The sequence below is a fragment of the Lipotes vexillifer genome, unplaced genomic scaffold (genome assembly GCF_000442215.2).
Source record: "Lipotes vexillifer unplaced genomic scaffold, Lipotes_vexillifer_v1.1 scaffold1029, whole genome shotgun sequence".
NCBI lineage: Eukaryota > Metazoa > Chordata > Mammalia > Artiodactyla > Lipotidae > Lipotes > Lipotes vexillifer.
This window is the reverse complement of record NW_006789305.1, coordinates 648,176-661,460: the sequence shown is the minus strand read 5'-3', so window position 1 is coordinate 661,460 and position 13,285 is coordinate 648,176. Positions and strand designations below refer to the sequence as shown.

At 46.5% G+C, this 13,285-nt stretch overlaps 2 protein-coding genes across 3 annotated transcripts in view; one reads left to right on the top strand and one right to left on the bottom strand.

The window, feature by feature from the left end:
- Positions 1-1,620: 1,620 nt before the first annotated feature.
- Positions 1,621-6,878, bottom strand: DCLRE1B (DNA cross-link repair 1B). The gene is made up of 4 exons (XM_007462477.1): positions 6,507-6,878; positions 5,722-5,887; positions 5,058-5,240; positions 1,621-2,710 (listed from the first exon to the last, which is right to left on the bottom strand). The coding sequence occupies exons 1-4, from the start codon at positions 6,693-6,695 to the stop codon at positions 1,629-1,631; spliced, it is 1,620 nt and encodes a 539-aa protein (XP_007462539.1). The 5' UTR covers positions 6,696-6,878; the 3' UTR covers positions 1,621-1,628.
- A 544-nt stretch (positions 6,879-7,422) lies between these two features.
- AP4B1 (adaptor related protein complex 4 subunit beta 1) overlaps positions 7,423-13,285 on the top strand; it is a 9,814-nt gene continuing 3,951 nt past the window's right edge. Inside the window, exons 1-5 of one of the 2 annotated variants that reach the window (XM_007462475.1) lie at positions 7,423-7,706; positions 9,986-10,210; positions 10,847-10,977; positions 11,348-11,495; positions 12,040-12,536. In XM_007462475.1, coding sequence (XP_007462537.1) covers positions 7,594-7,706; positions 9,986-10,210; positions 10,847-10,977; positions 11,348-11,495; positions 12,040-12,536 — 1,114 coding nt within the window. In that variant the 5' untranslated portion in view covers positions 7,423-7,593. The remainder of the gene's footprint in view (positions 7,707-9,985; positions 10,211-10,846; positions 10,978-11,347; positions 11,496-12,039; positions 12,537-13,285) is intronic. The other variant, XM_007462476.1, reaches the window with a different exon arrangement.

Genomic DNA, 13,285 nt, shown 5'->3' with positions numbered 1-13,285 from the left:
AAAGGCCTTATTTTGCTTTCTAAACTCTTCATATCTTCCTCCAGAAGTAGACAATTTCCGGCCCCCTGGACAAGAATCAGAGGCTTCTTCATTGTGAAGGCTTGAAGCTCCATTGTGAAAGTTTTTATCCGTGTGCCCAGCTCCACATGCCTGTGCCGTCTGTGACTGTGGTATCTGCTGTCCTGCTTATTGGTTTGGCATTTTGTCAGGCTGTGAGCAGGTCAGGGCAGAACTGCACACCCTCACCCCTTCCACCAGCTGGCTCCTTGGTCTCTGCCCTGGTTACTGAAACAAACAGGCTATGTCCTCCAGCTCCCTACTCAACCCAAGGATGGAAGCGGGGGATACTGGGTGGAGGGGGGCAGCAAATATCCCAGCTGTGTGAACAATCAAGACTATCTGGCAGCACATTTGATCTTTTGTAACCTTATTTCAGCCAAATAGTCAGGGCCTCTAGGCAGCTGGGAGGCCCATCTTACCCTAAGCCTAATGTTTGGCTGGGTTCCAGATACTGCCTTGGTGAGGGATGCCCAGTCCCCCAGCTGGCTCTCTTCCAGGTAGGTCCTCAGGGACACTAACTGCAAACTCTCACGGAGACAGAGGTGGAAATTTTCTCCAGTTTTTCAAGGATCTTCATCACTTCCTGTTCCTTCCCAGAGGCAGAGACAGGAAGTGACTTGGATGGGGTCACAGCAAATCAGTGACCCTCAGGATTGGAACATGCTGCCTGGGTCACTTTATCCTCCTGCACCACAGTTCCTAAATTAAAAAACAGAACTACCTAGGGACTTTAGGAAGAGACAGAAGGGGACATGGGGAATGACACATGACACACAAAACAATGGGAATAAACTGGTCCTTTTTGATCAGACTCTTTATCTCTTTCTGCAGCCACACAAGAGGACTGCATGTTCAAAAAGTCTAGAGAGTGGTTAGGACTCTGCTTCCACTGCAGGGGGCGCGGGTTCGATCCCTGATCAGGGAACTAAGATCCCGCATGCCACACAGCCAAAAAAAAAAAAGTTTGGAGAAATACTGGGTTAAACAAAGTTAAACAGATTAAATTACTGCAGGACTTCCCAGAACATTTAATGTGCTCACATATACTGTAAAGGGGTTATAATGTAAAGAGTTTCTTAAACACAAGTCAATTATAGAACTAAGAATTCTATAGACACTAGGATTCCAATAAACACGCTTTGAGCTCAAAGTCTTGTTACAGGGTGGGCATGTACCACTGAAAAGTAAGGCCCCAAATAAGCCATCAGCCACTATCTTCAAAAGTGCAGTGTTGGGCTTCCCTGGTGGCGCAGTGGCTGAGAGTCCGCCTACCAAAGCAGGGGACACGGTTTCGTGCCCCGGTCCGGGAAGATCCCACATGCCGCAGAACGGCTGGGCCCGTGAGCCATGGCCGTTGAGCCTGCGCGTCCGGAGCCTGTGCTCCGCAACGGGAGAGGCCACAACAGGTAGAGGCCCGCGTACCGCAAAAAAAAAAAAAAAAAAAGTGCAGTGTTGATGTGGCACTGCCCATTTGTTAGTGGTAGAAATACAAAGAGTGCTAACTTTGAAAATAAACAACTCTTGATGAATTTTTTTTAAAAAGTGCAGTGTTGGATCAAACAGTGTTGTCATTCTGTACTCTCCTGTCTATACTTGAGCAAGAGTTGATGGTATTTTTCCACTTGCTGGTCAAAGCCCCTGGAAGAGAACCCTACCTGGAGAAAGTTCACTGGGGTCAGAAGGTATTTGAGTGCCAGGTCCCTGTACTCAGGAGCCAGAAGAGGGGCAGCCTTGCTGCTGTGAGACTGGGGAGAATCCTGGCCCATCCAGGCGCTCTGGTTCCCTGTGGCTGCTGAGCCCGCATTGTCTCCCCTGGGTACCAAGCAGGGCCCTACACTGATTTCCTCCCCAGTTTCCGGAGAGGAAAATTCTTTATCTGTAGACCCTAAGTGCACTGAAAAACCCGAGGGGGCAGTCAATACAGTCACCATCTTCTGGGACTCGGAGGAAGGGACTGCCCCCTCCCATTCTTTGTTGCAGATGTCCAGAAACGACTGCTTCTTGATCTTCAAAGGATGGTGGGAGGGCTGCTTCTCAAGCTCCCCAGAAAGGTTCTCATTCTTGGTCTTCTTCAAGTCCCTGTCAGCTTGAGAGTGATCAGCATTTTCCTCAAGGGATTCAAACACAACACCCTGGGTTCTCAGTCTCTTTAGCTTCCTTTCTAACAATAGCCAGAGAAAACTTGGATTTCTAGAGGAGGAACTCATGTATTGCTGTACAGAGTCTGGAATCAGAGGCACAGAAAGCCTGGGGCTCAGGCTGTCCTGAAAGTAGTCCCTACAGGGTTGTCGCCTGACAATGGGCACCACCTGGCAAGGCCTCAGTGCTTCGACAAAGGCACGGAGCTCAGGGTAGGAGGAATGGTCAGAGTAAGGGATGATGTGGATATCGGGGTGGGAACGGTAGATTTTCCGGCTGGTGGGGAGGATAGCAATGGTAGGGTGGGTCTGGTTCCAACGCAGCATAGCCGAATGGCAGATCTCCATGTGGTCCACGGCATGGATGCGGCCAGCCTTCTCCTCCACTGTGAACACATCTGCCAGGCCCAGCAGCTGCACCAACTCCAGGCGCCGAGGACTCAATACCACCCAGGTCTGAAACTCCAGGGCCAGCTGCTCCAGCAGTGACTCTTTTCCCAGGCTATAGAGTCCTGAATAATGTTCAAGGGATTGGGGAAAGTAAGAGAAGGAAGAGGATGAAGCTAATAAGTCAACCAAATGTTTAATAGAAATACACAAAAGTAATGGGACTACCCCCGGACTGTCTATCGGGAAGGAGGTGGCATTTGAGCTGAGGTATATGGAGGATGGGGTAGGGAGAAGTTTAGCACAGAATCCACTCATTCATTCAGTTCAACAAAGGAAAGCATCTATCAGGTGTTAGGCACCATGAAAACAAACAAAAATCTCAGTCCTCAAGGAGTGTAATCTATTTGGGGACCCAGAAACAATGCATGCTACAGACATGCACACAGTATTATGAGGGCACAGAGAAACATCTACCAGTTGATAGAGTTAGGGACAGCTTCCTGAAAATAACAACTTAGATAAGTCCTAAATGATGGGTGCAAGTTAATCTGGCAAGGGAAGGGGATGGTCGAGAACATTTTAAGAGAGGTCATTTCAGTGTTACTAAGGTACAAAGAAACTGGTAAAAAATGACACTAGAGAGGTGAGCAAGGGCCATATAATAGGGGGCTTTGTATGTACTGCTAGGGAGCTTGGATTTAATTCTGTAAGTGAAGGTGAGTCATTAAGGAGTTGCAAGCAGGAAAATGGCTAATTCTAATTATAGGATTCATAGGATCAGAGCAGGGCTTTAGAAAAAAAAGTGGCAGCAGTATTATTCAAAGACCTGCATGAGAATATACTGAAAGCAGAAGTACCAGTTAGAAGGCCCAAACAGTATGTATAGAGAAAGAAATGGAGGCCTGAATTTGGGAAATGGTTATGGTAACAGATATGGGAGATGTTGTTTAAGTAGTTGTTCTCAGACCTTTTCTGAAGGTGTATTTCAAGTCTACATCCAGACTGTGAACGCCTTTAAAGAATCTATATTTCCTTTATATCCACCTTATTCCTCATCATGGTTCAAAATCTCACTCTTTGGGCACGAAGGTAGCTGATTTTCTTTTCTCTCTCCCTGTCCTTCCGCCTTTTATTTTACCTCTTCTAGGCCCTTTACTACTAGACTGTAAGCCCTCATATTTTATTCATTTTTTTCTATTCCCACTGCCTATCAGAATACTTGGCACACAGTAAGGGATTACTGTATATCTGCAAAATTAATCAAGCCGTACTACAGTACCCTACTAGCCAGCTGTGCTTCTCTGGGAAAACTCTGTGTTGAAAACTCCAAGAATAGTTAGCACTGATATTTCTTCATGAGTAGTCAAGCAATCCTGAGAGGGAATATCTCTCCATCAGTTTGGTAGTCACTCTGGAAGGTATATAATTTTTTTTTTCAATGCCTTTGTTTAAACCTATTTTGAAACTCCTTTCAGAGCTGGGGCATATCCTTTTAAAATGTTCATCATGGTGGCAAATTTTTTTCCTTTTGTGGATTTACTACAATTTTGGAAACAATCAAAAAAAATCATTTGGAACTAAATCTATTACATTTTAAAAAGTAAAAATGGATTTTCATAAACTATCCCAAAAGGCAATTCCAAAAAGCCCAAAATGTTTTGTACTGTTGTGGAGTCACTAGAACAAGCAGACAGCTGGGTTTTCAATGTATCTATAACTGCAAGAACACTCACCTGAATATCTACATTGATAAACTTCATTCACTTGCTAACAAATATTTACCGAATGCCTCTATCAGGCATTAACCTAGGCATCTGGGATATATCCGTAAGTGAAACAAAGAGCCTGTCTATTGTGAAATTTACATTCTAGCACAGGGAGACAGATAATAAAAACTAAATACAATAAATACGTAAATTATGGAATACACTGTAAGGTGATAAGGGCAATAGTGTCCCTCTCCTACTTAAAACCCTTCAATAGCTCTTTGTCCTAAGAGCAGTGGTTGCATTTAGGATCAAGTTCAAAATGGCTTACAGGCACTTCAGCCCCTCCAGCCTTTCCAGCCTCCTCAACCACTGTGCACCTGTCATACTGCTGCTTCTCTGTTCCACAAACACATAAGACTTCTTCCCACCTCCATCCACACCCTCAAGGAACGTGTGTGTGTGTCAGAGAAAGTGGAGATAGACAATCAACAACAAGCAACAGTATATTAAAACATATGGAGTATATGGGAAGTTGATGAGTGCTATGAAAAAATGAAAAAGTTGAATTGGTTTAGGAGATCAGGAGGTGGGAATGTGGGAGTGCAGATGGTGGGCAGATTGTAATTTTAAATAAAAAGGTCAGGGTAGATTTCATGGAGAAAAGGACATCTGCACAAAGACCTGAAAGATGTGAGACACTCCAAAGAACCTAGATTCACTAGCTCCATGAGTGAGAAAAAAAGGAAAGGAAAGCCCTCACCAATCTTTATGTTATGTTGTGGGTGCTTTCGAATGAGCTCAACAATCTGGCGGGCAGCTTCTTCTTGGGAAGGAAGAACCAGGGCTGGGTTGCAGTTGGTGTTGTCTAGGTATAAGGTATGGATCTGCTTCCCCAGTCTCAGGGCTGGCTCCTTCAGCATGGACGGTGTATACCGAAAATCCCCTGGAAGAAGAATATATGGGAGGCAGACAGTCAGAGACAAAAGTATAGAAGACAAACCTCTCCCAATTCCAACAATGGGCATTTGCCTACTGGTCTGTTGGAAAAAACTAGAGTCTAGCAATGATGAATGTAGTACAGCTTCTTTGTGGAAACGTCTCCATCGTGCTCCTATTTTTTCATGATTCTTTGCAAAGTTCATACCCTTAAAGAGTGGGAAATCAGTTGAGAAAGGGTCACTGTGCTCATGTGGAATGAAGCTAGGAGGTCTCCAGACTTCTACTATAAGTCAAAGATGCTCAAGAAAAGTCGTGTTGGGAATTCCCTGGCGGTCCAGTGGTTAGGACTCCGCGCTTTCACTGCTGTGGGGGCAGGCTCCACCCTGGTTGGGGAACTAAGATCCCGCAAACCGCGGGGCTTGTCCCCCCCAAAACAAAGTAGTGTCTAGGCTGGGAAAGTGGAAAGGACCCCTCCGGAAGCCCACCTGTGTAGAGGATGGTTCCAAAGTATCCTTCAAAGAGAAACATGACAGAGCCAGGGCAGTGATTGGCATCGATGAGGGTTACAGTCATGGTCTCTCGCCCAACTTCATCCAGAGGCAGGACATGGCTCTCACCAACCTCCAGGGCTCGGATCCACTGCTTAGATACCTGAAGAAACAGTTGGTCATCCCAGGGAACACAGACTCCCCTCCCTGATACCTCCTTGGATCAGAAGCTGTGATGGGGATTCCCAAACAATCTTCCCTTCCTCTTCCCACCCTCTACCTCACCCTTCGTACAAGTTTAAATTAAGAGGGCAGAAAACAAGTTTAGTCAGCGATTCTCAAACTTTCCAAATCATAATAATCCTTTGGGGGGCACCTGTTAAAAAAAATTCCAACCAGATTTCCACGACCTGTGCTAGCTATGTCTACTAAATCAGATGGGGGAGAAGGGAGGCGCTGGAGAATCTGTATTTTACTCAGCACATTGGGTGGATTCTTATGATGAGGCAAGTTTGGGAAACACTGGCCTAGCTTATGTGAAGAGGTAGGAACAATTTCCTTGGCTGGACTAAAAGTCCTCCCCAATTTATCACTGAAACATCCCAAGCCAGCCAGTTGGAAACCACACTCCTATTCTGGGCTAAAGATGCATTCTGGGCTCTCGCTTTTGTAAAAATCAGTCTTCCTGGCCCCAACTCTATGACTCCAAGGCTGTGACAGATCGGAAGTCCCCACCCAGCTGCCGGGACCAACTCTCAGAGGCCGACTCCAGCCCCCCATACCTGTCGGTGACGGTGCAAGAGGTAAGCGGTGACTGGGGAGCAGTAGAGGGGCCGGGTCCAGGTGCTAGAGAGACCCACGGTGTGGTCCGAGTGCATGTGGGACAAGAAGAAGAGCCGGGCGGAGCCAGCCCGGCGCAGGCTCCAAAAGTCTACAGCGATGGGCGTTTGAGGGATCAAGACCCCGTTCATGGTGGCGGGGTTGGAGAGTCACCAGTGGGATCTTCATGGGAACGGAGCTCCTGCGGGAGGCTCCTACAACGGCGCCCTGAAAAAAGTCATGCTGGGGCAAGAACAGGGCCAGAGGCCGTAAGGAAAGCCAGCTCAGTGGGGAATGAGTGACTAGACTGGGCAGAAAGAAGGAAGTGACTGTGCTGTGGGAGTCTGGGGGTGGAATCGCAAACCACAGAAGGCGCCCAACGGAGCGCCACTCCCCCAGGCGCGCTGGACCAGGGGCCGAGGCCCTGGTCTCAAAGCGCGCGCTGCTGGGCGGAGACAGGCGGAAGTAGCCGATTTCCGATTGCCCGCCACCGCTCTGCCTGAGGTAGCCGCGCGGCGGTGTCGGGAGGTGAGAGGTTGGGGGAAGGGTACCCTAAGGTCGGGATCCAGGCTGCGCTCGGCGCTCACTGGGAGAGGGTGATTGGCAGCTGCTCTGCGTGGTCCCCCTGGAGGAGGCGGGACTTCCGCAGAAAGGTTGATTGGGCCTCTTGGTGACGGCAACCGCGTGGAGGCGCAAGAAAGGCTGGAACTGGAGAGGGAGGGGTCCACGGACTGTTGGCTGCCGGGCTGGAAGTCGGGCCGTGGGCCTAGAGGTAGCGGGAGAGAACTGTGGGCGGAGCGAACCAGCCTGCAGGTCCCCGGAAGGATCCACAGAGCCTAGGGTGGGCCTCGCCAGGGATCGAGAGGGTTGAAGTTCGAGTGTGGTAGGGCCCGGATGCCGGCCCTGGGGGAAGACAAGGCTGGGCCAGATCGTGCCTGTCGTCTTTTCACTGACTGACGTTTCCTTTACCCAGGTCCACACATCAGGGCTAGAAGGAGCCCACGAGTTACCTAGGGATCTCTGGGAACTGACCCGTGACTGTTCGAGAAGATGCCGTACCTGGGCTCCGAGGACGAGGTGAAGGAGCTGAAGAAGGCTCTGTGTAACCCTCACATTCAGGCTGATAGGCTGCGCTATCGGAATGTCATCCAGCGAGTGATTAGGTATCACCTAACGCTCTAACTCCCCCATTGCCATCCCCATCAGGGCTCTCTACCACTGGCCGCTTAGAAAGATTAAGTGAACTTGCACCCATGGCAGTTGTATGATTTGGTCTTCCTGCTTCTCTGGACTGCCGTCTAAGTCTCCCTTGTGGGACATATTTTGCTGCTTTTACTCAGCTGGGTGGTTTCATCCATATCTTGAACTTGTACTGCTGACTTCCAGATCTATGTCTAGCACAGACCTCCTTTTTTTTTTTATCGTCAGACCCACAGATCCTACTGCCTGCTTGGCATTTCCACCTGGATATTTCTTCAAAGACATGCAAAATAGTACCTACATCCTTCCGCCCTCCCCAAACCTGCTCTTCCACTTGTATTTGTGTTGATGAACGTCACCACCCAACTGAGCAAATGTGGGAGTCAGTCTTGGTGACACCTGATTGTCACTGTTCAAGTCAGATGGTATGGATTCATGGTTCTAAGTATCCATCCTCTTTTTTTTTTTAGCATCTTTATTGGAGTATAATTGCTTTACAATGGTGTGTTAGTTTCTGCTTTATAACAGAGTGAATCAGCTATACATATACATATATCCCCATATCTCCTCCCTCTTGCGTCTCCCTCCCACCCTCCCTATCCCACCCCTCTAGGTGGTCACAAAGCACAGAGCTGATCTCCCTGTGCTATGCAGCTGCTTCCCACTAGCTATCTATTTTACATTTGGTAGTGTACATATGTTCATGGCACTCTCTCACTTCGTCCCAGCTTACCCTTCCCCCTCCCCATGTCCTCAAGTCCATTCTCTATGTCTGCATCTTTATTCCTGTCCTACCCCTAGGTTCTTCAGAACCTTTTTTTTTTTTTAGATTCCATATATATGTGTTAGCATATGGTATTTGTTTTTCTCTTTCTGACTTACTTCACTCTGTATGACAGACTCTAGGTCCATCCACCTCACTACAAATAAGTCAATTTCGTTTCTTTTTATGGCTGAGGAATATTCCATTGTATATATGTGCCACATCTTCTTTATCCATTCATCTGTTGATGGACACTTAGGTTGTTTCCATGTCCTGGCTATTGTAAATAGAGCTGCAATGAATATTGTGGTCCATTCTCTTTTTTTTTTAATTGGCACTGCTGTTCCGGTTCCCTTTTTAAAGCAATTGCAGTAGCTTAGTAGTAGGTCACCTTAGGCCCTCATTTCAGCCAGATTGATTTTCCAGCATATGAATTTGACAATATAACTCTTGTGTATAGCTGTGGATCACAAACTTCAGTATGCACAAAAGTCCCTCGGGGTGCCTTTTTTGTTTGTTTGTTTTTGCGGTACGCAGACCTCTCACTGTTGTGGCCTCTCCCGTTGCGGAGCACAGGCTCCGGACGCGCAGGCTCAGTGGCCATGGCTCACGGGCCCAGCCGCTCCGCGGCATGTGGGATCCTCCCGGACCAGGGCACGAACCCGCATCCCCTGCATCAGCAGACGGACTCTCAACCACTGCGCCACCAGGGAAGCCCCCTTGGGGTGCTTTTTTAGAAAATGTAAATTTTTCATCCAATCCAGTAATTCTGACTTCAGTAGGGTGGGATGGAACCCAGGAATCTGCATTTTAAACAGACATCCCCTCTAATTGCTATAGGAGATCACAGTTTGAGAAACGGTGATCTACAGAATAAAGTCCAAATTTCTTATCATAGCACCCAAGGGACACCCAGTTAACTACCTGCATACTCTGAAAAGAATGTACCATTCTTGCTCATGTCCACATGCATCACAGTGTGTATCGTTACCTAGCTACTACACCTGCCTGGAGCTCCTGCTCATTCCGCTCAAGTGTTTCTTCCTCTGTGGAAACATTTTATGACTTTTGCAGTGTTAGACCTCCTGATCCCCACTGCACCTTGTCTGTTACTTTGTTATAATACCAATCTATCATTCTGTAATTAGTGGTGTTCTTGTCTGCCTCCTTGGTAGACTTTTGAGTTCCTTGATATCTGAGACCATGCCTTCTTCAAGATTATTCCACAGAACATATCCCTGGAATGTAAAATCTGAATGTGACTGGAATGTACTAGTTCGTTGAATGAATAGAAGAACGTTTATTGCAGGCCCGTTGTGAAGTATTGTGTGATATGATAGACAAAGTAGACCTGGTTGCTCTGCTCTAAGAGATCACAATCTAGTTGGATTATCCAGGGCATGTATAAGTAAAAGGCTTTCTGTTGTAGGGTGGGGATTATGTATTTTACTTTTTTCCTGCTGTGTGTGTTGGTTTCAGGCACATGACCCAGGGCTCGGACATGTCGGGTGTTTTCATGGAAATGGTGAAGGCCAGTGCCACTATAGATATTGTTCAGAAGAAGTTGGTTTATCTCTACATGTGTACCTATGCCCCCCTGAAACCAGATCTGGCTCTCCTGGCCATCAATACACTGTGCAAAGACTGTTCGGACCCCAACCCGATGGTGCGAGGGTTGGCACTACGGAGCATGTGTAGCCTCAGGTGAGCACTCTCCTCCCTTCCTGTATCTCAGTGGCTGATAAGTTCATGCGGTCATGGGGCAGGTTTTTAATGATGGCAATTTATTTGAGCTTCTTAATAATGGGGAAGACACTGTTGTAACCTGAACTCAGGTTTTTGGCCATTGCTTTGGTTTAAAAAACTATATATGTGATTTCATTAAGGAATTTTTCTATCCTTACTCTCAGTGAAATAGTTAACTATTTATTTATTTATTTATTTGGCTGCTCTGGGTCTTAGTTGCGGCACATGGGATCTAGTTCCCTGACCAGGGATCAAACCCAGGCCCCCTGCATTAGGAGCACAGAGTCTTAACTGCTGGACCACCAGGGAAGTCCCTGAAATAGTTAAAGATTTCTAAATGTGTGTGTGTGTGTGTGTGTGTGTGTGTGTGTGTGTGTGTGTGTATTTCTTTTAACCTGCCTGTGTGGCATTATTCCACATGAAAAGTCAAGTGAGGCTTTTTAAGTTTGGCAGCAGCTTTCTCCACTTTGTTGGAGAAGAATCTGACCAATGCATATTCAAACATCTACTAAACCCTCTGTTAAGTGAATAGGGGCTCAATTATGTCAAAACTAGTACCTTAGGATCTGACTGACTCTAGGATGTGTTGCTTAGGTTGCCTGGTGTGCAGGAATATATCCAACAGCCAGTTCTCAACGGTCTGCATGATAAGGCTTCATATGTCAGGAGGGTAGCAGTCCTTGGCTGTGCCAAGATGCATACTCTTCATGGAGACTCTGAAGTGGGTAAGTTTCAGTGTAATCTACCATGATCACTATTTATTTGTGCTTCCATTATATGACTTTGTAGAGTATGTAGCTTTGGTAGGAAATAATAATGTGACCCTGCTTCTGTATGTCTCTTTTAAGTAGGATGCAGGGCTTGGTATTCTCTGAGATTAGAGAAGTCCTTCCTTTGGGGCCCACGTGAGATCCTGTGCCTTAGCTGCTTAGAACAGTCTGGAAATGGCCATTGTTTTGGCCTTGCACTTTGTTACTGCCTTTGTTATTTTTGTGGCAGAGAAGTTCAGCTTTGTCTGCCTGGAACTGTTATTCTGGCTCTATCACCTTGACTCTGAAACTTTTCTTTATGTGAGATCTTTGTCCCATTTTATAGATGGTGCCCTGGTAAACGAATTATATAGTTTGCTGCGTGACCAGGATCCAATTGTGGTTGTGAACTGCCTGAGGTCTCTGGAGGAAATTCTGAAACAGGAAGGAGGTGTTGTCATCAATAAGCCCATCGCCCACCATCTCTTAAATCGGTTTGGATGCCTCTGTGCTCTTTTATCGTGATCAGATCTACATCCTAATGGGATCTTGTTGATGTATTGAATGAAGGAGAGGTCTTGAACAACTTCTGTAGAGTAGTAAAGAAAGTTAACTGTAACTATTAACTTCCTCATGTTTCATTGAGTGAATTTTTTTTTTTAATTTGTCTTAGTTTCTTTTGGTGATATAGAGAGATGGCAGAAGGGTCCTTCAGGGTTCTGTCCTCTGCAGTCGTTATGTCCTCCAAACTAAGCCATTCATACTATCTTAAAATGTAGAGAATCTGGATCTAGGATATAGTGATCATGTCTTTGGCCTTCGATGAGTGTGCATTTGTACTGTAAACTCATCTTGGAATTTAAAGCCTTATTTTGTGTAAACTTTAGTACATCAAAAGAATAATTTGATTATGGCACAACCTATTTTCAAGAATTCTCCCCTTGTTGTGATGAACAGATGACTGGTGACATGGCAGTAGCACGGAGGTGGTCCTAATTTTGTTGCTAGGTTAGCACTTTTGTTTTCTTTTTTGGATAGCATGTCAAAACTGGACCAGTGGGGCCAGGCTGAAGTATTGAACTTTCTGCTACGCTACCAACCCCGCAGTGAGGAGGAGCTGTTTGACATTCTTAACCTGTTGGACAGTTTTCTCAAGAGCAGTAGCCCAGGTGTGGTGATGGGAGCCACCAAACTCTTTCTGATCTTGGCAAAAAACTTCCCCCATGTGCAAACCGACGTGCTCATGCAAGTCAAGGGAACTTTGCTGGCTGCCTGTTCTTCAGAGAGCCGCGAGCTCTGTTTTGCTGCCCTCTGCCATGTGCGCCAGGTCCTGCACAGTTTGCCGGGTCACTTTAGCAGCCACTACAAAAAGTTTTTTTGCTCCTACTCGGAGCCCCACTACATCAAGCTCCAGAAGGTGGAGGTGCTGTGTGAGCTGGTGAACGACGAGAATGTGCAGCAGGTGCTGGAGGAGCTTCGCGGGTACTGCACTGATGTGTCCGCCGACTTCGCGCAGGCTGCCATCTTTGCCATAGGTAGGTGTCTGTTGCTTTTCCTTTGTGAGAGCCTAGACCAACCAGCTAGAAAGCTGTGGAACCACAGAGAGAAAAGGGAGTGAATCTTGCTTCAGAGGCAAAGTATCTTGCACCAAACAGTTGGGTCAGTGACTACAAACAAGGTGGGGAGAAAGGCTTTTTTGGTCAACACTGGTGTTTCCATATCTTCTAGGATATAGACTATAGGTGATGCAAACTGTAACACAATTTATATTGCCTTTTGTCATCTGTTATCCAAAATGCTTTTCTGTATATCATCTTCCCACAGCCTTGTGAGGCAGTCAAGAAGAGTGGACAAGTGTTATTATTAACTTCATTTCAAAGATGAAGAAACTCAGGCACAAAAAGTTTCTTAAATTGCCCAAAGGTCATATAGTTCCTGAACTGGGACTGGAACCCAGCCTTCCTGACTCAAAGTCCTTTGAAAATTTAGCAATCTTTTATCAAGCTTCTGCTCCGGGCTACGCATTATGCTGAGCGGACCAGCACAGAGTAAAACCTAAGACTTACAGACCTTTTCATGCTACTCTGCCTGGAATTTAAAGGGCTAGAGTGCGTCAGATGCAAGCAGCTGGGGAACTAAGTTTTGGAGGACTTCAAGTAGAGGAGGAGAAGGAACCCTCATATGTAGAATAAAGTATGGTTATTTTTAGAGGCAGAGAGAGGGCACAAAGAGGGGAGTAGAAATCCTGCAGTCTAGAGGCTGTTGCACAGTGTTCCCAGCAGGA

What these genes read in the sequence shown, in the direction of transcription:
- DCLRE1B (XM_007462477.1), bottom strand. Translation starts at nt 6,695, where the DNA reads ATGAACGGGGTCTTGATCCCTCAAACGCCCATCGCTGTAGACTTTTGG. An exon ending in TCTTGCACCGTCACCGACAG is followed by an intron (nt 5,888 to 6,506) that starts GTATGGGGGGCT and finishes CTGTTTCTTCAG; the next exon opens with GTATCTAAGCAGTGGATCCG. An exon ending in ACAACATAACATAAAGATTG is followed by an intron (nt 2,711 to 5,057) that starts GTGAGGGCTTTC and finishes AACATTATTCAG; the next exon opens with GACTCTATAGCCTGGGAAAA.